The sequence below is a fragment of the Staurois parvus genome, unplaced genomic scaffold, assembly GCF_062004578.1.
Source record: "Staurois parvus isolate SC_StPar_1 unplaced genomic scaffold, SC_StPar_1.0 ptg000014l, whole genome shotgun sequence".
NCBI lineage: Eukaryota > Metazoa > Chordata > Amphibia > Anura > Ranidae > Staurois > Staurois parvus.
In genome coordinates, this window is record NW_028317810.1 from 3777202 (window position 1) to 3803919 (window position 26718).

The 26718-nt window shown below is 41.1% G+C and overlaps 1 protein-coding gene across 1 annotated transcript; it reads left to right on the plus strand.

Annotated features, from left to right (window-relative positions):
- Positions 1 to 3595: 3595 nt before the first annotated feature.
- MYL2 (myosin light chain 2) lies at positions 3596 to 23533 on the plus strand. Its single transcript, XM_089676864.1, has 7 exons — positions 3596 to 3749; positions 14463 to 14552; positions 17385 to 17460; positions 19702 to 19806; positions 22476 to 22554; positions 22641 to 22689; positions 23016 to 23533. The coding sequence occupies exons 1-7, from the start codon at positions 3747 to 3749 to the stop codon at positions 23115 to 23117; spliced, it is 504 nt and encodes a 167-aa protein (XP_089532990.1). The 5' UTR covers positions 3596 to 3746; the 3' UTR covers positions 23118 to 23533.
- The last annotated feature ends 3185 nt before the right edge of the window (positions 23534 to 26718 follow it).

Sequence of the window (26718 nt, forward strand, 5' to 3'; positions counted from 1 at the left end):
CATTTGGAATCTGTTGCTGTCAACTCTCAAGATGACATCCAAAGAGCTGTCACTATCAGTGAAGCAAGCCATCATTAGGCTGAAAAAAACAAAAAACCCATCAGAGAGATAGCAAAAACATTAGGCGTGGCCAAAACAACTGTTTGGAACATTCTTAAAAAGAAGGAACGCACCGGTGAGCTCAGCAACAGCAAACGACCCGGAAGACCACGGAAAACAACTGTGGTGGATGACCGAAGAATTCTTTCCCTGGTGAAGAAAACACCCTTCACAACAGTTGGCCAGATCAAGAACACTCTCCAGGAGGTAGGTGTATGTGTGTCAAAATCAACAATCAAGAGAAGACTTCACCAGAGTGAATATAGAGGGTTCACCACAAGATGGAAACCATTGGTGAGCCTCAAAAACAGGAAGGCCAGATTAGAGTTTGCCAAACGACATCTAAAAAAGCCTTCACAGTTCTGGAACAACATCCTATGGACAGATGAGACCAAGATCAACTTGTACCAGAGTGATGGGAAGAGAAGAGTATGGAGAAGGAAAGGAACTGCTGATGATCCTAAGCATACCACCTCATCAGTGAAGCATGGTGGTGGTAGTGTCATGGCGTGGGCATGTATGGCTGCCAATGGAACTGGTTCTCTTGTATTTATTGATGATGTGACTGCTGACAAAAGCAGCAGGATGAATTCTGAAGTGTTTCAGGCAATATTATATGCTCATATTCAGCCAAATGCTTCAGAACTCATTGGACGCCGCTTCACAGTGCAGATGGACAATGACCCAAAGCATACTGCAAAAGCAACCAAAGAGTTTTTTAAGGGAAAGAAGTGGAATGTTATGCAATGGCCAAGTCAATCACCTGACCCGAATCCGATTGAGCATGCATTTCACTTGCTGAAGACCAAACTGAAGGGAAAATGCTCCAAGAACAAGCAGGAACTGAAGACAGTTGCAGTAGAGGCCTGGCAGAGCATCACCAGGGAGGAAACTCAGCGTCTGGTGATATCTAAGCGTTCCAGACTTCACGCTGTAATTGACTGCAAAGGATTTGAAACCAAGTATTAAAAAGTGAAAGTTTGATTTATAATTATTATTCTGTCCCATTACTTTTGGTCCCTTAACAAGTGGGAGGCACATATGCAAACTGTTGTAATTCCTACACTGTTCACCTGATTTGGATGTAAATACCCTCAAATTAAAGCTGACAGTCTGCAGTTAAAGCACATCTTGTTTGTTTCATGTCAAATCCATTGTGGTGGTGTATAGAGCCAAAAATTTTAGAATTGTGTTGCTGTCCCAATATTTATGGACCTGACTGTATGTACCTTTTATAACCCTGTCTGGTCCAGTCCTGTGATCCAGCAGCTCCTTCTCCCCTGTGCCAGACAGCTGCAGAGAAGAGGACAGACCACCAACAACTGAGGGACCTTTGGAGTCTATGGGTGATGGGAATGGGGAATTCACAGACGTTGTCATGTGCTCCCTTACACAGGGGTGCCTGAGCTGCTGGATCACATGACTGGACCAGATTGGATTAAAAAAAGATATGTACGGATTCATGAAAGACAAACGTTGTCAAGCAAATCTGATTTCTTTTTATGAGGAGGATTGCTTTAAAAAAGGCCTGGATTCTTTCTTGGATACACAGAATACAACTGTATACTATTTGTAGGTAAAGTTTATCCAGGGAATATCCGATTTTTCCCCTATGTGATGAAAAAGAAAAGTTAAAAAAAATGTTTTTTTTTATTGTACAAAATGAAAGTTACACCCAAGCACATACAATCCCCCCCCCCCACATATACGCACGTACAAACGTAAAAGAACACGCTAGGGCACCTACACATGAAACCATTGATTGCGATATACATGTTACATATCACCTCGCACGACAGAATGAGGGCAATAATACTACCACCTCCTCCGTAACGCTAAACTGGTGACCTATAAGGAGCTTTCAAAGTGTCACATATAGAAAGTATAGGGTACCGAAGTTCGTCGCCATTTCACGAGTGCGCACAAATTTAAGGTTTGACAAGTTGGGTATCTATTTACTCGATGCAACCTCATATTTTACAAAAAATGGGGTAATTTATTGCTTTTTTTTGCCCTAAAATTAACTTTTAATTATTTACTGAAATTTTGTGGTAATATCATGCGACATAAAAAATTGGAACTACCGCTATTTTATTCTTTAGGGTCTCTGCTTTCAGAAAATATATCATATTAAGGGGTTTTATGTAATCTTTAGGCCTAAAAAGGTTTTTTTAAACGTGTGCAAAAAATGCAAAAACGGCTCTGGCAGCGAAACGGATAAAGGATAAGCCCTGACCAGGGGCGGACTGACAACTCATGGGGCCCCCCGGGCAATAGGGGATCATGGGACCCCGTGTCCTTGCCCAAACTCAAAAAAGCCTATGAAAAAGGTACCAGGGGCATCTTATGGGGCCCCCTACTGACCCCAGGCCCTTGAGCAGTGCCCGATTTTCTAAATGGTCAGTCTGCCCCTGACCACCCTTTCCTGAGGAGAAGCCAATCGGTGCTCATTACACTGCAAGGTCTCTCTCCTCCCTGCTAGTCCCCGCTGCAGTGCTTGGAGAGAAGTGGGAGGGGAGGAGGAGATAAACAGCGCAATGTTAAAATTATTTCACGTTTAACTCACCATAAAGCCTCTTTTTTTTAAAAGCCCCAGACATTCCTAACAGCACCTCAGATTTAAATACGATTTTGGTTAATTTTTTTTTTTTCTTCTTTTATCTGGACAAGTAGATTGTCATGAGGGACAAGTAGATTGGGGCCCCGATTAAGTCCCTGGACAAGTAGTTTTTTCAAAAATTTCCACACCCCTGCAAGTTGTGCATAGCAACACATAAAAAAAGCCCCTTAATGGCCTGGGTACACTCCGCTAAGTGTAAAGGGCAGCTAAGGGCCGCAGGCTCAGGAGCTGCATGAAAGCTGCAGTATTACTGCTATGATATGATTAACCTTGCTCCTAGATGACCAGGTATTTAATTACATTCCTGGAGAACAGTAATAGCTGTGGTTCAAGATATTTGATATGGAAGCATGGTGGGAAATAGGTAGATATTCATTATATGATAATAAAATAATGTATTGCTCAGAATGGTATTCAGCACTATGTCATCAATCCATTCCACCGTACTACCTGCATCTGCATCTAGAGACTGATGACTGATAGATTACACAGACAGACAATATATTGAGTTTTTCCAGTTTGAACACTAGGACTACTAGAACACTGTAGTTGAGTTGTTATTTTGGCTGACTTATCAATACAATGTATTTGTTACTTGCCCTAAATGAATAGATTTAAAAACAGGGAACCTTGTTACTGAAATGTAGAGTACAAAAGTAAGAGTTGGTATGTGGCACCATTGTAACATCAGCAGCTATTGTCAGGAGGAGTATTCTTAGCCATCTGCCAAAGCATTGTTACTTTAAATAAGAACACATATGGGATGGAGCTGCAGAAGCATAGGGTTTCTGTAACCTTCAGATCTTCTTTTGTCTCACATATCATCAGACTGCGCAACAATGTGTCAAGACTGGAGACAAGGGAAAGGCTTGTTTGAGGATGGGGCTAACCTACCTAGCACTGCCAAAAGTGGGCATGAGTTTATTTATAACTAGTTTGGGGGGATATTTATTGTCTCGCTGGACAGAGTCCTTAGATCTGGTCTTAGAAATCCACTGGCAGCAACACCTGACAAAGCAGCACAGCAATGGTAAGCAAATATTGGATGTATAATAATGTGGGTACTCCCAGACATAGAATCCTGGGAATTAATGAAAGGCACATAAGACAATGGGAACATTACAAAAAAGAATGTATGAATGTTTGACATTATATCCTATTATTTAAACATCCAAGTTGCTCTTGTGTTTTGTACTACTTAAAGTTGTAGCCCTTTTAGTATCTGCATGGTGAACTTCATTACTAGAAAGCGAAGCAACACGTTATTTAACATTGCTGAAAAAAATATGCTGACTACTTAATGCAATACTATAACCATGTGTGGCCTTATTGTTTATGCAGCTATAAAAATACATAATGTATATAAATGTAACATATCAAAGCATAAAAAGAGGCTGGACCAATATTTTAGTCCTGCAAGTAGAAGCACAATTACACACTACATGTTATGTTAGGGGTAGAGAACCTCAGCACTCCAGCTGTGGTGAAACTACAAATCCCATCATGTCTCTGGGAATCTTGACTGTGGCTGTCAGTCTTACAATGCCTCATGGGACTTGTAGTTCCACAACATCTGGGGTGCCAAGGTTGTCTACCCATGGTCTATGCTATATTTTAACATTAGGATCTTTACTTTCAGATTTGGAAAGAAAAAACTATAAAAGGTTATTGTCATTTTGTCATATTATTATTCATTTGACATAACAGATATGATTTGTGGAACTTAATTCTGTATGCTATAGCAGACCTCCCATTTTTCTGAGATGATGAAGCACACAGTATATAGGCAAAGGTCATGTCCGTGTCACAGCCCCTGTTACACGGACCACAAAGATCTAATATAAAGAAAATTATTGGCTAAACCACACAAGCAAATTTTTTACTTCCATTTTTCCTTTAAATTGGCTTTTTAAAATAACAAATGCAGTAATGTAGAGGCTGGATAAAAAGTTTGGTGTAGCACAACATTTTTGGTAGTAAAATAGTACATTTTGTACACATCAGACCAAAAGGAGGGTACAATTGAGGAACAGAGGGATTTGGTCTCAAAAGACAGACAGTCCCTCCAAAAGAGGGACAGTTGAGAGCTATGGCTATAAGCAAGTGATTGATACCCAAGGGTCAAACATATTAAAGTCTCTACTGCCTGGTATCAAGGCAGGAAAAGAATTTTAGTTTTTCAGAACTTGCAATGTCAGTTGCACTGTGTACATTTCCGTGTGCTCTATAACTAAATGATGTAGGGACACAGGGAGTCAGTGGAAAAAGCCATAATTATCAACCATATGACTTTTTAATACCATTCTTAAAAACCCTTTCAAATGTACTGTGATTTATGGTAGTTCACTCAGGCTTAAACAACATTGTAGATAAGTTTGCAAATGTTTACATAAATGCTGGCATTATGCGTGATATGACTTTGTTCTAATCAAAGCCTGTTGTGTTTTCTTCCTATTGTCCAATGTGTATTTTTAGTGCTTACAATGCAGCACAAATCTTTATCAAGAAAATGTAAACTGTAAATACGCAGCGCCATCATTGGATACTCTGGGGTTGATTTACTGAAGGCAAATAGACTGTTTACTTTGCAAGTTAAGTTACAACTTGCAAGGGAATTTTCCCCAGAGCTTAGTGAATGAGGTGAAGCTCTGCCAACATCCATCATTCAATCATGTATAGCAAAAATGCTGTTTTTTATTTCCCTTGCATGTGATTGGGTATTATTTACAAAGTGAAATTACATTCACATACATCAACCACTAGGGAGAATTACCTAGTAAGGTACAATTTCTCTTGCGAATTGAACAGCCTATTTGCCTTTAGAAAATCCACCCCACTGAGCTGTGGAGCTCAGTGATCTATATTGTGGTGATCCACTTTATGGATCTTTTCTTTTCTTCTCTGTCAGCAGCAGAGGGCAGCCCTTACTTAACCACTTGCCTACCAGGCACCTATACCCCCTTATTTACCAGGCCAATTTTCAGCTTTCAGCGCTGCCGCACCTTGATTGACAATTGCGCGGTCATGCAACATTGTACCCATATGAAATTTTGATCATTTTTTTCTCACAAATAGAGCTTTCTTTTGGTGGTATTTAATCGCCACTGGGCACTTTACTTTTTGCGCTAAAAATAAAAAATTGTAAAAAATTTGAAAAAAAAAAAGTTTCTTTGTTTCTATTATAAAATTTTTCAAACAGGTATTTTTTCTCCTTCACTGATGTGCGTTGATGAGGCAGCACTGATGGGCACTGATAGGCAGCACTGATGGGCACTGATAGGCAGCACTAAAGGGCACTGATAGGCAGTACTAATAAGGTGGCACGGATAGGCGGCACTGATAGACAGCATTAATGAGGTGTCACGGATAGGCGGCACTAATATGCAGCACTGATAGGCGGCACTGATAGGTGACACTGATGATGGGTACTGATAGACGGCACTGACTGGCATCACTGCTGGGCACTGACTGGCGGCACTGACTGGCACAACCCCTGGGCACTGACTGGTGGCACTGACTGGCAGCACTGGTGGGTGGGCACAGGTGGGTGGCACTGCTGGGCACAGGTAGGTGGCACTTCTGGGCACAGGTAGGTGGCACTGCAGAGTGGCACAGGTAAGTGCACTGCTGGGCACAGGTGGGTGCACTGCTGGGCACAGGTGGGTGATCTGCTGGGCACAGGGGGGTGCACTGCTGGGCACAGGTGGGCGGAGCTAGTGGGCGCACTGCTGGGCGGAACTTGCGGGTGGCACTGCTGGGCACCGATCATCAGGGCACTGATCATCAGTGCCCTGATGATCGGTGCCGATCCCCGCTCTGACAACTGCCGGTTCTCGGCAGTACTTTCCTCACGATCTGACAGCGTGAGGAAAGTGCAGCCGAGAACCGGCACTTGCATTTCCCTCTGATCAGCGTGTCATTGGACACCGCTGATCAGGTGGTAAAAGGCCGCTGTGATTGGCCTTTTACCACATCACGTGATTAGCTGTGTCCGTAGGACACAGCGATCACGGAGATCGCCGGGTACGCGCCAGGAGAGCGCGTTCTGGGAGGACGTCATATGACGTCCACTCAGAACTGGCCGGGCGCAGTGCAGCCGTCATTCAGTTATCTGCGGTCGGCAGCTAGTTAATAAGATCAGGGGTGTGGAAATTTTTTAAAAAACTACTTGTCCAGGGAATAAATCGGAGCCCCAATTTACTTGTCCCCATTAAAAAAAAAACAAAACAAATTTTTAAACCAAAACTATTTAAATCGAAGGTGATATTTGGAATGTCTGGGGCTTTTAAAAACAAAAGGGACTTTATGGCAACTTAAACGTTTAATATTTTTACCATTGTGCTATTTATCTCCTCCTCTCCTCCCTGCCTGTCTCCAGCCCCACCCCTGGGGACTAGCAGGGAGGGGAGAGACCTTGCAGTGTAATGAACATCGATTGGGTGCTCTTCAGGAAAGGGGAGTATCCGGCTCATCTTTTATCTCTTTCGCTGCCAGAGCCGTTTTTGCATTTTTTGCACAAGTTTAAAAATTCATTTTAGGCCTGAAGATTACATAAAACCCCTTAACACATGTTTTCTGAAAGCAGAGACCCTAGAGAATAAAATAGTGGTATTTTTTATTCCGCATGATATTACCGCAAAATTTCAGTAAAAAATACTAAAAGTTATTTTTAGGGCACAATAAAAAGCAATAAATTACCCTATTTTTTTGTAAAATATAAAAGATGAGGTTACGCCAAGTAAATAGATATCAAACTTGTAAAACCTTAAATTTGTGCACGCTTGTGAAATGGCGACGAACTGCAGTATCCTATATTTGCTATAGGTGACGCTTTTAAAGCTCCTTATAGGTCATCAGTATAGTGTTCTGGAGGAGGTCTGCTGCTAGAAGTATTGCTCTCATTCTGGTGTGCGTGGCGATATGTGACGTGTATTGCAATTGACGATTTCATGCGTAGGCACCTTAGCGTTTGCTGTTACGTTTGTATGTGGGGGTGGGGGGGCCTCAATTTTTTTTGGGGGGGGGATAGTATGTGCTTGGGTGTAACTTTAATTTTTTACAATTAAAAAAAGTTTGCTTTTTTTTATTTTTATTTTTTTTCATCACATAGGGGGACAAAGTCCCCCTATGTGATGATTTTTTGGTGACAGGTTCTCTTTATTGAGGCATCCAGGGTCTAAAAGACCCCCAATGTCTCCCCTGTACTCCCCTGAATGTAATGCAGTGCCCATCACACTGCATTACATTCTTTCCTTGCTTCCGGAGACCCGGAAGTGACATTATAACGTCACTTCTGGGTCAGGACAAGAAGGGGAGTGGAGCGGATGTGTCCGCTCTCCTCCCTCCCCTCTAGCTGACAGCAGTGAGCTGGTCCCGGGCCCACAGATGGGCAGCAGAGCCTGGGAGAACAATGGTTCATCAGCAGCGGTAAAGGTAAATGGATCCCTTTCAAGATTTTTTAAAATGTATAATGGTACTAGACAGTGATGGCCATTATACCCGTTGTTATTTGTTATATCCCTAGAACCTCTATTGGCGACAGTAAGAAAGAGTGTAGATGTTAGAGGAATTAAAATAGGGGATGTAGATCACAAAGTAGCAGCATACGCAGATGACATGCTGTTTAATATCATGAACCCCAGATTAACGTTACCCAGTTTAACCACTTGCCTACCAGGCACTTATACCCCCTTCCTTACCAGGCCAATTTTCAGCTTTCAGCGCTGCCGCACTTTGATTGACAATTGCGCGGTCATGCAACATTGTACCCATATGAAATTTTGATCATTTTTTTCTCACAAATAGAGCTTTCTTTTGGTGGTATTTAATTGCCACTGGGCACTTTACTTTTTGCGCTATAAATTAAAAAAAGTGCAAAAAATTTGAAAAAAAAAAAAAAGTTTATTTGTTTCTTTTATAAAATTTTTCAAACAGGTATTTTTTCTCCTTCACTGATTTGCGTTGATGAGGCGGCACTGATGGGCACTGATAGGCGGCACTGATGGGCACTGATAGGCAGCACTAAAGGGCACTGATAGGCAGTACTAATGAGGTGGCACGGATAGGCGGCACTGATAGACAGCACTAATTAGGGGTCACGGATAGGCGGCACTGATAGGTGACACTGATGATGGGTACTGATAGACGGCACTGACTGGCATCACTTCTGGGCACTGACTGGCGGCACTGACTGGCACAACCCCTGGGCACTGACTGGTGGCACTGACTGGCAGCACTGCTGGGCTGCACTGGTGGGTGGCACTGGTGGGCAGCACTGGTGGGTGGGCACAGGTGGGCGGCACTGGTGGGCACAGGTGGGTGGCACTGGTGGGCACAGGTGGGTGGGCACAGGTGGGTGGCACTGCTGGGCACATGTAGGTGGCACTTCTGGGCACAGGTAGGTGGCACTGCAGAGTGGCACAGGTGGGTGCACTGCTGGGCACAGGTGGGGGCACTGCTGGGCACAGGTGGGGGCACTGCTGGGAACGGGTGGGCGGGGCTAGTGGGCGCACTGCTGGGCGGAACTTGCGGGTGTCACTGCTGGGCACCGATCATCAGGGCACTGATCATCAGTGCCCTGATGATCGGTGCCGATCCCCGCTCTGACAACTGCCGGTTCTCGGCAGTACTTTCCTCACGATCTGACAGCGTGAGGAAAGTGCAGCCGAGAACCGGCACTTGCATTTCCCTCTGATCAGCGTGTCATTGGACACCGCTGATCAGGTGGTAAAAGGCCGCTGTGATTGGCCTTTTACCACATCACGTGATCAGCTGTGTCCGTAGGACACAGCGATCACGGAGATCGCCGGGTACGCGCCCCCTGGGGCGCGCAGGAGAGCGCGCCCCAGGAAGGACGTCATATGACGTCCACTCAGAACTGGCCGGCCGCAGTGCAGCCGTCATTCGGCTATCTGCGGTCGGCAGCTAGTTAATAAGATCAGGGGTGTGGAAATTTTTTAAAAAACTACTTGTCCAGGGAATAAATCGGAGCCCCAATTTACTTGTCCCGATTAAAAAAAAAACAAAACAAATTTTTAAACCAAAACTATTTAAATCGAAGGTGATATTTGGAATGTCTGGGGCTTTTAAAAACAAAAGGGACTTTATGGCAACTTAAACGTTTAATATTTTTACCATTGTGCTGTTTATCTCCTCCTCTCCTCCCTGCCTGTCTCCAGCCCCACCCCTGGGGACTAGCAGGGAGGGGAGAGACCTTGCAGTGTAATGAACATCGATTGGGTGCTCTTCAGGAAAGGGGAGTGTCCGGCTCATCTTTTATCTCTTTCGCTGCCAGAGCCGTTTTTGCATTTTTTGCACAAGTTTAAAAAATCATTTTAGGCCTGAAGATTACATAAAACCCCTTAACACATGTTTTCTGAAAGCAGAGACCCTAGAGAATAAAATAGTGGTATTTTTTATTCCGCATGATATTACCGCAAAATTTCAGTAAAAAATACTAAAAGTTATTTTTAGGGCACAATAAAAAGCAATAAATTACCCTATTTTTTTGTAAAATATAAAAGATGAGGTTACGCCAAGTAAATAGATATCAAACTTGTAAAACCTTAAATTTGTGCACGCTTGTGAAATGGCGACGAACTGCAGTATCCTATATTTGCTATAGGTGACGCTTTTAAAGCTCCTTATAGGTCATCAGTATAGTGTTCTGGAGGAGGTCTGCTGCTAGAAGTATTGCTCTCATTCTGGTGTGCGTGGCGATATGTGACGTGTATTGCAATTGACGATTTCATGCGTAGGCACCTTAGCGTTTGCTGTTACGTTTGTATGTGGGGGTGGGGGGCCTCAATTTTTTTTGGGGGGGGGATAGTATGTGCTTGGGTGTAACTTTAATTTTTTACAATTAAAAAAAGTTTGCTTTTTTTTATTTTTATTTTTTTTCATCACATAGGGGGACAAAGTCCCCCTATGTGATGATTTTTTGGTGACAGGTTCTCTTTATTGAGGCATCCAGGGTCTAAAAGATCCCCAATGTCTCCCCTGTACTCCCCTGAATGTAATGCAGTGCCCATCACACTGCATTACATTCTTTCCTTGCTTCCGGAGACCCGGAAGTGACATTATAACGTCACTTCTGGGTCAGGACAAGAAGGGGAGTGGAGCGGATGTGTCCGCTCTCCTCCCTCCCCTCTAGCTGACAGCAGTGAGCTGGTCCCGGGCCCACAGATGGGCAGCAGAGCCTGGGAGAACAATGGTTCATCAGCAGCGGTAAAGGTAAATGGATCCCTTTCAAGATTTTTTAAAATGTATAATGGTACTAGACAGTGATGGCCATTATACCCGTTGTTATTTGTTATATCCCTAGAACCTCTATTGGCGACAGTAAGAAAGAGTGTAGATGTTAGAGGAATTAAAATAGGGGATGTAGATCACAAAGTAGCAGCATACGCAGATGACATGCTGTTTAATATCATGAACCCCAGATTAACGTTACCCAGTTTAACCACTTGCCTACCAGGCACTTATACCCCCTTCCTTACCAGGCCAATTTTCAGCTTTCAGCGCTGCCGCACTTTGATTGACAATTGCGCGGTCATGCAACATTGTACCCATATGAAATTTTGATCATTTTTTTCTCACAAATACAGCTTTCTTTTGGTGGTATTTAATCGCCACTGGGCGCTTTACTTTTTGCGCTATAAATTAAAAAAAGTGCAAAAAATTTGAAAAAAAAAAAACTTTATTTGTTTCTTTTATAAAATTTTTCAAACAGGTATTTTTTCTCCTTCACTGATTTGCGTTGATGAGGCGGCACTGATGGGCACTGATAGGCGGCACTGATGGGCACTGATAGGCAGCACTAAAGGGCACTGATAGGCAGTACTAACGAGGCGGCACGGATAGGCGGCACTGATAGACAGCACTAATTAGGGGTCACGGATAGGCGGCACTGATAGGTGACACTGATGATGGGTACTGATAGACGGCACTGACTGGCATCACTTCTGGGCACTGACTGGCGGCACTGACTGGCACAACCCCTGGGCACTGACTGGTGGCACTGACTGGCAGCACTGCTGGGCTGCACTGGTGGGTGGCACTGGTGGGCAGCACTGGTGGGTGGGCACAGGTGGGCGGCACTGGTGGGCACAGGTGGGTGGCACTGGTGGGCACAGGTGGGTGGGCACAGGTGGGTGGCACTGCTGGGCACATGTAGGTGGCACTTCTGGGCACAGGTAGGTGGCACTGCAGAGTGGCACAGGTGGGTGCACTGCTGGGCACAGGTGGGGGCACTGCTGGGCACAGGTGAGGGGACTGCTGGGAACCTGTGGGCGGGGCTAGTGGGCGCACTGCTGGGCGGAACTTGCGGGTGTCACTGCTGGGCACCGATCATCAGGGCACTGATCATCAGTGCCCTGATGATCGGTGCCGATCCCCGCTCTGACAACTGCCGGTTCTCGGCAGTACTTTCCTCACGATCTGACAGCGTGAGGAAAGTGCAGCCGAGAACCGGCACTTGCATTTCCCTGTGATCAGCGTGTCATTGGACACCGCTGATCACGTGGTAAAAGGCCGGTGGGATCGGCCTTTCACCACATCACGTGATCAGCTGTGTCCGTAGGACACAGCGATCACGGAGATCGCCGGGTGCGCGCCCCCTGGGGCGCGCAGGAGAGCGTGTTCTGGGAGGACGTCATATGACGTCCACTCAGAACTGGCCGGCCGCGGTGAAGCCGTCATTCGGCTATGCGCGGTCGGCAAGAGGTTAATGGGATTATTAAAACAATATGGTGAGCTTTCAAATTTGAAAATAAACCCCACAAAATCAGAGATTTTGAATGTTAACATTTCAAAGCAAGAAAAGCAGACCCTACAAAAGAACTTTCCATTTATATGGACGGAGAAGGAATTAGATTATTTGGGAATAAAGCTAACCCCCTCAATAAAAAATATATACCTGGTTAATTATATACCATTAATAAATGAAATAAAAGAAGAGATGAGAAGAATTTCAAGGGGTAGGGTCTCCTGGTTCGGGCGTATAAATCTGGTTAAGATGGTGATAGTCTCTAAAATCCTGTATAAATTTCATATGCTCCCAGTTCATACACCAGGATCGTTTTTCGGGATAATAAAAAAAATAATACTTAAATATATATGGGCTAATAAAATATTAGAATTAAATACAAAGTTTTGTGTAAAAATAAAGGGAAAGGGGGATTAAATTTGCCCAATATTAGGACTTATTACACTGCGGTGATGTCACCAGTAGTAGACTGGACTTATAATTTACTGGAGAACAGTTGGGTTAAAATGGAAAGTATTTTAAGTAATGCATGTCTTGAGAAAATTATTTGGATACCACGAAAGTTTCGCACTATGGATGAAACTAGTAGCACGTTGACACGGGAGGTTTTGAGAGTGTGGGATGGAACACATAAGCATATGGGGTGGAAGTATAATTCTTTGTTGATTCCTTTGGTGGGGACGGAGTATTTCCCACCACAGAATGACAAAATTTCAGGGAAGTGGTTTAAAAACAAAGATGCATGTTTAAGGGATATAGTAAATAAGGGGGAGTTGTACATGTTTCAAGATTTAAAAAGGAAAAAAGACTTATTTGTTGTATTAGATGTAATGAAATATTATCAATTAAGGCATTTTGTTTCAAAGCTTCCCCAGCCTTTCAGGATGCCGGAGGATGTGCTCCCATTTCAGAAAATGCTGAGCTGTGACAGAGCTCCAAAGCATATCAGTTCTAAGATATATAAGATCCTTATCGAATTGATGGGAGCTGGCCCCCCGCTGTTCTTAGAGAAATGGAAAGGGAGCTGGGAATGAAAATAAGTGAACAGCAGATAAATAAAATGTATAAATTGACACACGGGGCAATGAACATGAGCACGGTTTAAATGAATTATAGCTGTTTAACCAGATGGTATTTAACACCGAGTGTGGCACATAGACAGCGAAGAGAGGTATCACCGTTGTGTTGGAGAGGATGCAGATTAAAGGGAACTATGGCACATATATGGTGGGATTGTGTTAAAATACAGATGTTTTGGCAGGATATTATAGAAGTCATACAAGAAATATTGGGGATCACTATGCAGAAAGAGCCATGGGGATGTTTGTTCTATGGGTCAGAAATACCTTTGAAACAATACAAAAACAGCATATTATATCATTTAATTGGTGCAGTTAAGGTACTCATCCCAAAATTCTGCCAAGTACAGGAGCCCCCAACATTGAGGGATTGGATTGATAGAGTTGACGATATAAATAAGATGGAAGAGCTATGGCATATAGATGAAGATAAAATGGAACAGTTAAGAAAGGAATGGGTTAGCTGGCATGATTTTAAGACATCTAAAAAATATCTGGATGCGGTGGGAGGCCCAGTCGGATTGATGCCAGAGAACTGAACTGAAGATCAAGAAATGTATAGGAGGAGAGGATTAAAGAAAATAAATATAGTTATGTACAGGAAAGGATGGAAAGAGTTGGACAGAATTACATGGACCGGGGGAAAATTGGGAGGGGTGGGTAGGGTGGGGAAATGTGGGAGAATGGTTTGTATTTCTTATGTAATAATGATGAAAGAGTATTGTTTTAAGAATTGGAAAGAAATAAAATATTAAATAAAAGACATAATAAAAAAAAAGAACATACATATTCCACTGAGTATATTGTCATAAGCTGTAAAACTGTTGATGTGCAGAAATGTCTCTGCCTTTTCTTGTTTTTTTTTTTTTTTTTACGATTTCACTTAACTGTTTTAAAGTCTCCCAAGAAAGCAAAGAAGAGAGCTGAAGGGGCCAACTCCAATGTATTCTCCATGTTTGAACAAACCCAGATTCAGGAATTTAAGGAGGTGAGTAAACCAGTCAGATATTCTCTTAAGGCGTATACTGTTATTGTACTTGCTATGGGCCAAAGAGCTCAGTTGCCAATAGAGTAATACAGTAGTTTAAATTATAAATGAAAGTCAAGATCTATAAAAACAAAATGAAAATCATATATACTTTGAGAAAACAACCAGACATAAAACAGTGAAAAGACAACATTTCTACACAGCAAATGTTTCAAAGGTACAGAGCCTGCTTTCTTAGCACAGTCTCACTGCCTATGGCAAGGGGTCACTTTCTGTCCAATCTGTCTCTTACAAAAGTCCACATATTAACAAAATCAATAAAGGAAACAAATGAATAGAGGCTCATAAGAGTGAATATGAGTACTGTACTGTTTTCTGTATTATAATTGCTTTACAGGTAATATGTGCATATGAGCTGTAAATACTGATTGTTTAATTGTAAATAAAGTATGTAGTTTTCTTCTGTTTTCAATTGAATCTGTGGTTTGCCCATACGTACAAAACCCATGAATGGTCCCATGTGTTCCTTGTACTCACCACCCACACACACACCAGCCTGTATGCATGTTGTAGCATAGAGAAGGAACCCCATGTAAGCCACTAGTCATACTGGTTGAAGCTTATAATTGACAGTACTGCTGCTTGCTGATTGGCCATACAGTTCTGCGTCATTAGTGGAAGGGGGTCATTCACATGCTGCCCCATACAAAAAAATACCGACTATTAGCCTTTGCTTCTTTTCTTTACATATTACATCACTGTTTGGTATAGCATTAGTAAAAAAAAAAGTGTGTGGATGTGATCTCACGGACTAGCCCCTCATTGGGAATGTTTTTGCTGTTGGTGGACTTTGTATACAGTTGGAGGATGAGCAAAGAAATATATACTGTCTGACATCGTCCAAATATGTCTTATAGTTTGAGGCCTTGTGTACACTGCAGCTGTTAAACTGGCATTTAGGAGCAGTCTGGCGTTTTTTGTCTAAAGCTCCTGAACTCTCCTCTATGTTATCCTATGTGTCCATGTACACAGTCATTTACAGGCGTTTACAGGCAGCTGAGTTTACTGGCATTTTTCTGAAAGCAAAAAAAAACTGAGTTTACCGGCATTTAAAACACCAAATGCTCCTAAACACTCATAAACGCGTCTAAACACGTGTTTAGTGCCTCAGCATTAATTAATTTCAGTGCCCAGAATAAATTAAAACTCTGGGCAAGGAAATACCATATTTTTCGCTCCATAAGACGCACTTTTTTCCCCCAAAAAAAGAGGGGAAAATGTTAGTGCGTCCGGCATCTTTAGTGTGGGCACCCGGCTGTGACAGCCAGGTGCCCACTGTGCATGCGCGAGAAGCGCTGCGCTTTGTGAATGGTCACACATGACAGGTCCCAGAAGACGCCGGGCCATTCACAAAGCGCAGCGCAGTGTCACAGCCGGGTGCCCACACTAAAGGGATGACAACTCCGCGGAAGTGTCAAATTCAGGTATCCGCTTCCCCTCCCTCCCCAAAGGTCCGCAGTCTCTTGGTCATCCCCTGTACTGTCTGCAGTCTCTGGTCATCTCCTGTACTATGTCCGCAGTCTCTGGTCATCCCCTGTACTATGTCTGCAGTCTCCGGACATCCCCTGTACTGTCTGCAGTCTCTGATCATCTCCTGTACTATGTCCGCAGTCTCTGGTCATCCCCTGTACTATGTCCGCAGTCTCTGGTCATCCCCTGTACTGTGTCCACAGTCTCTGGTCATCTGTACTGTGCCCGCAGTCTCTGGTCATCCCCTGTACTATCTCCGCAGTCTCTGGTCATTTCCTGTACTGTGTCCGCAGTCTCTGGTCACCTCCTGTACTGTGTCCGCAGTCTCTGGTCATCTGTACTGTACCCGCAGTCTCTGGTCATCTCCTGTACTATGTCCGCAGTCTCTGGTCATCTCCTGTACTGTGTCCGCAGTCTCTGGTCACCTCCTGTACTGTGTCCGCAGTCTCTGGTCACCTCCTGTACTGTGTCCGCAGTCTCTGGTCACCTCCTGTACTGTGTCCGCAGTCTCTGGTCATCTCCTGTACTGTGCCCGCAGTCTCTGGTCATCTCCTGTACTGTGTCCGCAGTCTCTGGTCACCTCCTGTACTGTGCCCGCAGTCTCTGGTCATCTCCTGTACTGTGCCCGCAGTCTCTGGTCATCTCCTGTACTGTGCCCGCAGTCTCTGGTCATCTCCTGTACTGTGCCCGCAGTCTCTGGTCATCTCCTGTACTGTGTCCGCAGTCTCTGGTCATCTCCTGTACTATGTCTGCAATCCATTGGTTCAGAATATTTTTATTCTTGTTTTTCTCCCCTAAAACCTAGGTGCGTCTTATGGAGCAAAAAATACGTTAAATAAACTCCCAAACACCAAATGGTGCTAAACTCTGGTTTGAAAAATGCACCTGATGTGAGTTTTTAGCGCTGATTTTCTCCTGTCAGGAGAGACAATGTTTATAATAAACCAGTGTACATGAGGCCTTATGACAATTTCTAACACTTTTGGTTTATTTTAACATTTCTGAAGCATCCCAGTCTATGCAATTATACAAAAAGATGGCCATTGAAATTAGACATGGAATGCTCCTTAGCAAAATAAATAGCATGAGCCATTCCCATGCACTGGTCTGCTACAGTGATGGTGGTCCTCTCCTTAGAATGATGACCTTCAAACAATCTTTTAATGTCATCAGTTACTGTATTTCACATTCTCATGTATGGAAAGGACAACTATGTGTCAAAACCAGACAAACATACAGACAGAAAAACTTTCAGAATTATCAGAACTGGCTAACATTACTACTTTATTTTTGAATATGAAGGCATTTACCATCATGGATCAGAACAGAGATGGATTCATTGACAAAGAAGATCTTAGAGATACCTTTGCTGCTTTAGGTATGATCACTTTAATGAAATTTTATAGAGCAACATTAAGGGGAATATTTATAAAGCAGTGAATTTGACTATCACTAAAATTTACTACAGGTGAATCAGTCACTGTAATTTAAAACGCATGCATCAGGAAAATCCACCTATAGTGAACTGTTGGTGAATGTCACAGTTGCTGCTTTATATACAGTATATACTCTTTAGCCTAGAAAGAATGAAAAAGCATGATCTTACCTAATAAATCAAACATTTAAGGACTGCCAAAACCAAAGCACATATGGCTTAATAAAATACTAAAACAAATTATATTTTTATTATTATAATATCTTAATATTTGAGATATTTCTCATTGCAGTAATAGTTTCTATATAAATGAATTCTGACTTGTACATTGTACATGTAGGCCTCTCTTAGCTACATCCTGGGAGCAGTGCAGCCAGGCTTCATGAGGTACATAAATTGCCTATACCTATAGCAAGGGCATTATTCAGGTTTAGTCAGAGCTGTCCCAGTTTGTTTTTGTCTACAGACACCCCTTATCTGCATAGGCAGTTTTTTTCATAGAGGTGAACTAACCAATTAATTAATTATCTTTTTGTAATCTGTTTTTATACGCACTGTGTTAGGGTCACGTAGACTACATTATTGTCCAGCTGAGTAAGGCTCATCATTTATTTAATGTAGCAATGATGTTACCATTTTGTTTCTCTTACCATATTTTAGTGTCTTAAAATGCAAAAGGTTCCTTTGTAGAAAGTATAGAACCAGTGCTTGCTTGAAAGTAAGGTAGACTGCAGTAAGCACTGCTTAAACAACCTGATGTCTAAGAAAAAAGAAGTGGCAACATAAGGCATTTGGCAAAACACACAGTTAAAGTACCTTCCAAAAAATTAATGTGTTGTTTTTAAATCCAGACAGGCCTTCCACACACTACAAGGTAGTTATCATTTACTTTTCTCCGCTACAGTCAAAGAATAGTAACATTCCTCTCCTCCAATTAGAAAGATGCATTTATTACGTTCACAGCACTACAGAATGCAATAAAGCCTGATCGGTTTAAAGAATTTCCCCTCTCCCAGTCTGGTGGCCCATCCCACATGGAAGAAAACTATATTTGAAATATATTTCAAAAATACTCTTCCCAAATATATTGCCATATATTTGAAATGCTACAATTTTGGCCATATTTAATATATATATATATATATATATATATATATATATATAAATCTGAAGAATATATTTTAAAAAATATATATTTATTTAAATATATTCAGATTTTTCTTAACATATAAAAAAGTAATTTTAACATATATTTTTACATATATTTGTAAATGCATTCCAAAAATGTAGATTTGTATTTTTAAAGACATACAGTATATTTGAAATGTATTTTTAAAAATATGTTTCATATATTTTGTAATAAAAAAACGCATTTCAACATGCAGTATGTGTATGTATATATATATATATATATATATATATTGAATATGGTCAAAATTGTAGCATTTCAAATATATGGCAATATATTTGGGAAGAATATTTTTAAAATATATTTCAAATATATTTTTCTTCCATGTGGGATTCAAACCAGATGCATTGGGACAGCGGTGGTGTGCACTGACAAAAAGTATGGCATTCAGTACTTTTTTTCAGCACAGCATAGTGCAAAGCAATCCAGCGCATTGCACCATGCTGCAGCCCATAGATCCTAATGAAATGTCACTTATGGGATTACAGCAGACTAGTTCAAAGACATGCTGAGGTAATATTTAAATATACATTCAGGTATTTTTAATGACTGCATAACTGGTTTCAGTTATGGTCTTTTACATCTGCCTGTACTTACACTTTAAAGTAACATATAATCCCTTGTTATCACATGCTATGTTCCCAAAACATACATTAGTGAAATGTTATACATAACTTTTGCACATGTCCTTACAAGAAGCTGTAACATTATCCACATAATCATACAGGATTCAGCATTCATTATTACCACTATAGTGTATACAGCTGTCATCTGAATTAGGAAGAGCTAAAAATAGCCTATTTCAATAGTTGTGTATTGCCCTTTGATACTAGAAGCATCTAATTACAGACAGTTACTCAATATTATTAGGTATTGGAAATGTATCTATTTAGAGGACACCTAGATGGCTTTCTCAGTGAGGAACTAATCAATGGATTGCAAATGAATGTGACTGTTTGTGAAGTGTTAACACATACTTTCTGATATTCGACAAGGTCGTCTGAATGTGAAGAATGAAGAACTGGAAGAGATGTTACAAGAAGCCCCAGGACCAATTAACTTTACTGTGTTCTTAACAATGTTTGGAGAGAAGCTAAAAGGTGGGTACCACAGCATGAAGATATCTAAACCTCTAGCAGGCCACCTAGGTATCCTTATTTGAGTAGAAACCTTGAGAGGTCAGTTAGCTCATGTATGCTGTCAAAAAGCTTCCTTTGTGGCTGTAAAAGCCTCCACTGTTCTGGAAAAGCTTTCCACAAGAGTTTGGAGAGTGTCTGCAGGTATTTTGGCCTGTTCATTCAAACAAGTACTTGTGATATCAGGTAATAAATTTGGATGAGAAGGCCTGGCTCATAATCAGCATTCTAGTTCATTACAAAGATCTTCATTAGGGCTTTGATTGGGTTCTGTGCAGGCCACTTTTGTTCCTCCACACCAAACTCAGCAAGCCATGTTTTATGGACTTGAATATGTGCACAGGGGCGTAATCATGCTGGAACAGAAAAGGGCCTCCCTCAAGATGTTCACTCAAGCTTGGAAGTACAAAACTGTCTAAAATTTCAATGAATTCTATAGTGTTTACTGGAAAGTCTTGAACTCAATAATTTGTAGGGATGGCCACATAGTTTTAGCTGCATAGGTAGGTATGATCGTCAGGTGTCTGTAAATGTTTGTCCATATTGTGTATGTATGCAGTGTACCTATACTTGTATAGGAATTCAGATATCTGACCTATCTAGAACTGTTATGCTGCCCTTGTGTTGTATTATCTGCCATGGTATACAACAGAAGGAAGCAAAGTGTGAACTGCATGATTACTGGAATGGACATCACATGTATCTGGAATTTGCTTAGCATTATGACTGATTCCTTTGAAATATGTACCAATCTGATAATTTCTTGCACTTGTATATATTTAGTCATCTATGCTAAAAAAAATACACATACAATTATGTCATTTTATTAAAATATGCAACTAAATGTAATTTGTGAATATAATGTACCCAATTAATTATTTCAATTGTAATGCTTCTTTATACATTCCAAAGCTTTTCTCTATGAAAGATACTGTTATTGCTATTTTCGTGGTCTTTTGACTCCCCCATATTTAGATTGACTATATATACTGAATAGATAGTTAAATAGATTTTTTTTTAAAGGATACATTCACCGTTTTACAAAAAATAATAAATTTACATTTTTTTTAAGGTAAAAAAATGTGTATTTATTTTTTTTTGTTTCTGGAGCCTCTAAAGCATTGCACCAGCGATCAGCAGATCACTGGTGCCATGCAGGTCTCCCTACAGACCTGTCAGTATATCTGCTTGCCCATATGGGATATATGGGCAAGCAGATATACTGACAGGAAGAATCAATGAGCTGTGAAGCACCGTGGTAATTCATTGAGAACTACAAGCTGACAGCCGCAAATGTTGTCGGGACTTGTAGTTCATTCATTCATTCACAGAACACTGGAATGAATGACGTGGCCGGACAGGAGGAGCCCTGTACGAACGCGTTTTTTAAAAATTGTGACAGCTATGGGGGACAAGAAGATCCCTCGCTAGCTGTCACAATGGGGAGTGTGGGCCGGTCCGTTTGTAACATGTTTTATGTTACACCCTGAATATGTTTTGTAACATGTTACGAAAGGTGAACTTACCCTTTAAACTAGAGTTTAGGCTACATTCACACTATAGTGTTTTGTGAATGCACGCAGAATCTTGTGCATACTTACAGAATGCAAAAAGCGCGTGCTGCAATTTTAGTGCCATTCATTGTTAATGGCACCCCAAACATGGTAAAACAAATTAGCGGTTTTCACATGAAAAAATGCATGACAAAGGCAACAAAATGTGCAGTTTAAAAAGCAGGACTCTCGAAGGTCAAAAAGGTCTATGATTTACTTTACTGTGTTTGTCTCACATAGAGAAGCCTAGTAAATTGAATGGGCTGCACTATGCATCAGAATACTTTATTAATCCCTGAAGGGACAATGCGCAGAAACCTGCAACACAATTTTGCACGCACTTTCATAAAATGCTATAGTGTGAATGTAGACTTAGTGTCACTTTAAAGTCATGCACCTAGCCTGCTGAGAATCGTATATCGAACTGTAGTCTGAGGTAAAGCAGAACTCTACTCATCTGTTGTTGTTTTTTGTGGAGGCAGTGAGGGGGTGTTTTAATTGAATTCATCTCTTTGCCATTGTTCTGGTAACTCATGGCCGAAAGGACAAAGGGAATGAATGCAAATATGCTGTTCGCTTTGCAAGGGAATTTTCCCTTATCTTAGTGAAGGAGGTAAAGCTCTGCTGACTTCTTTTAGCCAATCATGTGCAAGCAAAATGACTGTTTTATTTTACAATTTGGGTAATGTCTCCATCCAGTAAGCTAAGAGGAACTTTCTTTGTAAAGTTAAAATTCCCTTGCAAGGTGAATAGCCTATTTGCCTTACATAAATCAACCCATAAAATCCTGAACAATGCTTTACTAGACTTTCTTATCCTACAGCCCCTATTTTCCAGTTCTCGAAAGTATCTCATGCCCGTAAGCTTCTATGCAGATATTTTCAAAGCTAGAAGATTTCCTCTTTGATAAAAGCCATTGATTTGAGTTGCTCCTTATATGTCAAAACATAGTTGCTCCTTATAATATCTCAACAACTTCTGCAATCATCTCAGCTTCCAGATATGCAGCTGGTTTTCAGGATATTCAATTTAGCAAATAATAGACAAAATAGTATGTTTAATGTGTCTTTTGTTATGCAGGTGCTGACCCAGAGGAAACCATTCTGAGTGCATTCAAAGTCTTTGATCCTGAAGGCAGTGGACTTCTAAAATCAGATTAGTAAGTTTAGTACTCTAAAGACATGCAGTAATGGATTCCTGTTCCTGGTTGCCTTTAGAAATGTCTTTTTTATGTTTTATTTTTAGTATTCGAGAAATGCTTATGACCCAAGCTGAAAGGTTCACAAGCGAAGAGGTACAATTTTCAACCTATCTGCTTTCTTTATAAATAAAAGAAAACCTGCTTTCTTACTAACCCTAACCACTAGCTTTAGCTGGCTGTTCTGCATTTTAAAGATTTTTCGTAGACTAATGCAGCTGTGAAATAAGTGTCATTTCAACACAGCATATTATTACTTCAATAATGTATAATTCAGATAATGTAAAAAGGATGGAAACGATCTGGTCAAAAAGAGGTTTAAATGAAATCACAGTAGAAATAGGAACAACTAGCTGGTGTATTACTTCCACCTCAAGAAATGCTTTTGATTTTACAGTAGCCCTTGTGTTCCTTTGTTGTAGGTCGACCAGATGTTCACAGCTTTCCCCCCTGATGTCACAGGAAATTTAAACTACAAGAATCTTGTTCACATCATCACTCATGGTGAAGAGAAAGAAGAGTAAACCAGCATGGTTCTTGACTCTTCCTCAGTGTCCGCCTGGCATTTCTTTCTCATTAAAGTTATTTTTGACTCAGATTTTTTTTATTAGTTATGTTAAACCTTGAGACATATGGCATAGGCTTACTTTGGAAGTCTACATTTAGCATATTTGCTTGGTAACCCTATGGCATATTTCTTAAAAGATGCCTCATCTTCTTGCCTTGTAAAACCAATAATGTGAACATTTGTATAATGTATGATAATAAATTATATTTCTATATCTGCTAAAAAAAAGGAAAGCAGATGTTGCTTTTATGTTTTTTGGAAAATAAATCAAGTTTATTTAATAGAAATGTTCATTATCTGGAGAATACCATTTTCAAAGGCACTTCACTACATTGTATTGTGATAACATCTCCAATAAACATTCTATGAAAATGATTGTCTGTGATCATGTTACAGGATGCTAGCCAGATCCTATGACAGTGCACCACTTTTCAGCTGGCGATGCACTTGCTCACAGCTCTAGGGTCCATTGCACACAGGGAGTCTAGGAGTAGTGCGTTCCTCCCAGTGTTTTAGTGTGCCTGGGAGGGACAAGTACAGCATCAAGCCCCACTGCAGACAGCCTGTCAAAGCCTATGGCAGGCTGTGGCTGGGCTGAACACTCTACTGAGTGGTACTGCATCTAGGGCCCTGTGCATTCAAAAATAAAGGTCTGGAACACAGAAGAACTGCATTCCATATGCTAGGCTTGCATTTGTGGTGCAGTATTGCAATCCTCCTGAATGCCTGTCAGCCACACATGCCCCAATCTCTTAAAAGTAATCCCCTACAGATCATTCTTGAAAGAGTAATGCAGATATAAATGAGCCCTTAAGCTGACCTTAGACTGTTCGAATTTCATTTGGATCCTGCTGGCTCAGACGAAATTTGGGCAGCACCAGCTGCCTAGATACAAAAGCATGATATGGGGGGGGGGGGTGGGATTCATCCATCTGCACTGTTTAGCGCTTGGTTGTTTATGCATTTGATTGGCCAGAGTATTATAACCTCTTCACGCTGGCATCTCCCGGCCCTATAAGGGGTTTTAGACGCCGGGAGGCGGGGATTTAGGGTCATGTGACTGCCATGATTCGCGGTCACATGATCGAAAAAAGGCCCTGATCACAAGGGGAAATCGGGACCCTTCCGTGAGACACTGAATATGTGCTGGGAGTGCGCAGGGTGCACACTCTCAGTACATATGTGTTTTCAAATGGTACGCAAATATGCGGCCGCTCATCAAGACCCAGGTGCCGAGAGGCCGCATATTTGCATACAATCTATGTCAAGGGGTTCAATTGACAAGCATAAACGCCCAAGCACTAAACTTGGTTAGTGTTTAGACATGTTTACACGTGTTTTTGCCACGTTTAGCATTTTTTGTCCAAAACATTCCTCTCCTGAACATGATTCTTCTGCATTCAGGAGAGGGACAATTAACTGCACCTAAACTCTGCTCCTTCTAAACTCTGGTGAAAGCCAATGTGTACGTGGACAAACGTTTCCATTTAGGAGCAGTAGTGTACATGAAGCCTTCGTTGTTTGTTTCATTCTGGCTGCAAGCTGAACAAAATGAATCTGTACATGTAATGGCCAGCATTACTTTGTCTAAACTCTATAAGTAATGTCCTCAAAGACATTAGATGATAATTGTCAAGTGTATGTCAAGCCAAAAATTTTTAGGTTTGTTTTGTATAGGGTGGGGAAGGAGAAGAGCCCTGATTGTTACTGCTATTCAGAGCTCCATTTGAGATTTTTCCTCACTTCCTCTCCTGCTGATGTTTTACTAAATATACTCTCCAACAGCAACACATACAGAAAAAGGATTTTTTTTTTTTTGTAAAGAAGATTGTGTTACAAAAGTAGCTAAAGTTAATGTTTTCTGACAATGTAATGTTTGATTGTCGTTATAGTGGTGAATTTTTGTGCCTGGAGTTGGGCTTTATTCTGACAACAGATGCAACTGCCGAGTCTTTGAAAATTGACACATATGGAGTTGATTTACTAAAACTGGAGAGTGCAAAATCTGGTGCAGCTGTGCATGGTAGCCAATCAGCTTCTAACTTCAGCTTCTTCAATTAAGCTTTGAGAAAAAAAACCTGAAAGCTGATTGGTTTCTATGCAGAGCTGCACCAGATGTTGCACTCTCCAGTTCTGGTAAATCTTTTAAGTTAAAGCATAACTAAACCCAAGAACAAAAATGTCATATATTGCAGCTTACAGTCCTTATATGTGGTGGCTTCATATTTTCAGCACTTACTGGAAATACCTGTTGATCATGAACAGAAATGCTGTAATATATAAATTGACATTACTTTCCATTATATTACCTATATATTTGTCAAGCCAAAACTTTTTAGCTTTTGTTTTTTATAGAGTGGGGAAGTGGAAGGCCTGCTATTCATAGCTATGTTTAAGATTTTTCCACACTTCCTCTCCTGCTGATGTTTTACCAAACAGACTCCCCAACAGCAACACATTTCAGTTATATTACCTACCTTACCACATATTTAGTGACATTTTTTTGTGTGTGTCTCGTTTAGATGACTCAGCAATTGTATACATTGTTATAATTCCTTTTATATGGGGATTTTTGTGTGGCCTCTTTATTTTAAGTTTTGGTTCACTATGACCTGAAAGTCGCACAACTTGCAGTGCGACTTTCCCAGGCAACTTGAGTACTACTTTGAAGCAACTCTGAAACAACTCGGAAGCAACTTTCAGACAATGCCTGGGTAATCTTCCTGTAATGTCGGATCCAAATCACATCAATATAGATGAGGATCCGACTTTGAGGTGACCTCCATTAAAGTGTATAGGCACAAGTCGGATGGAAGTTGCCTTGAAGTAGTCCAGGAACCTTTTCTAAAGTCGGAGCGACTTCAGTAGTGTTAATTAAGACAGCTCTCATTGACTAACATGGGATTTCACATGTCATGAGACTTGGGGTCTCAAAAGTCGGATGCCAAGTCACGGCACTGTGAACTGAGCCTAAGAGCTACTACTGGTACTTTATTTTTGAATTAACTAACAAAACATTCTGATTTTTTTTATAACAAATTCTTCTTTGGTTGATACCCTAAGCTTTTCTTTTGTGTCTCAAATAAGATTTTTCTTTTTTTGTCTGTGTTTTTCTGTCTGCCTTCCTGGTGCAGATATCCCCTTACTTCCTTTGTGGTGAAACCAATGACACTGAGTTAAAAAAGTGAAAGAAATTCTCTCTAATGAAGACTTGAAAAGAAAGAGTTTTAATACTATCCCACTGTATCCAAAAAAAGTGCTCTTTCAAATAGAAAAGTAAACGTTAACTTGGAGCTTTACTACTTCCCTGTACTATGTACAAATACAAAAAGGCAAAAAAATATTATGGTGCAGAACTGACATATTTCTAAATGTGAAAATACATTGGTCTTTTAAGGCAGTGTTTCGCAACCTTTTTTTTTTTAATCAAGGCACCCTTTAACTTTCTGCACAATCTGGAGGTACCTCTTTCTAAAGTAAAAAACTAACCTAATAGTTTTACATCTTGCAGCAGCATCCACACATAGGACACAATATTACAGGTGGTTTATTCTTCC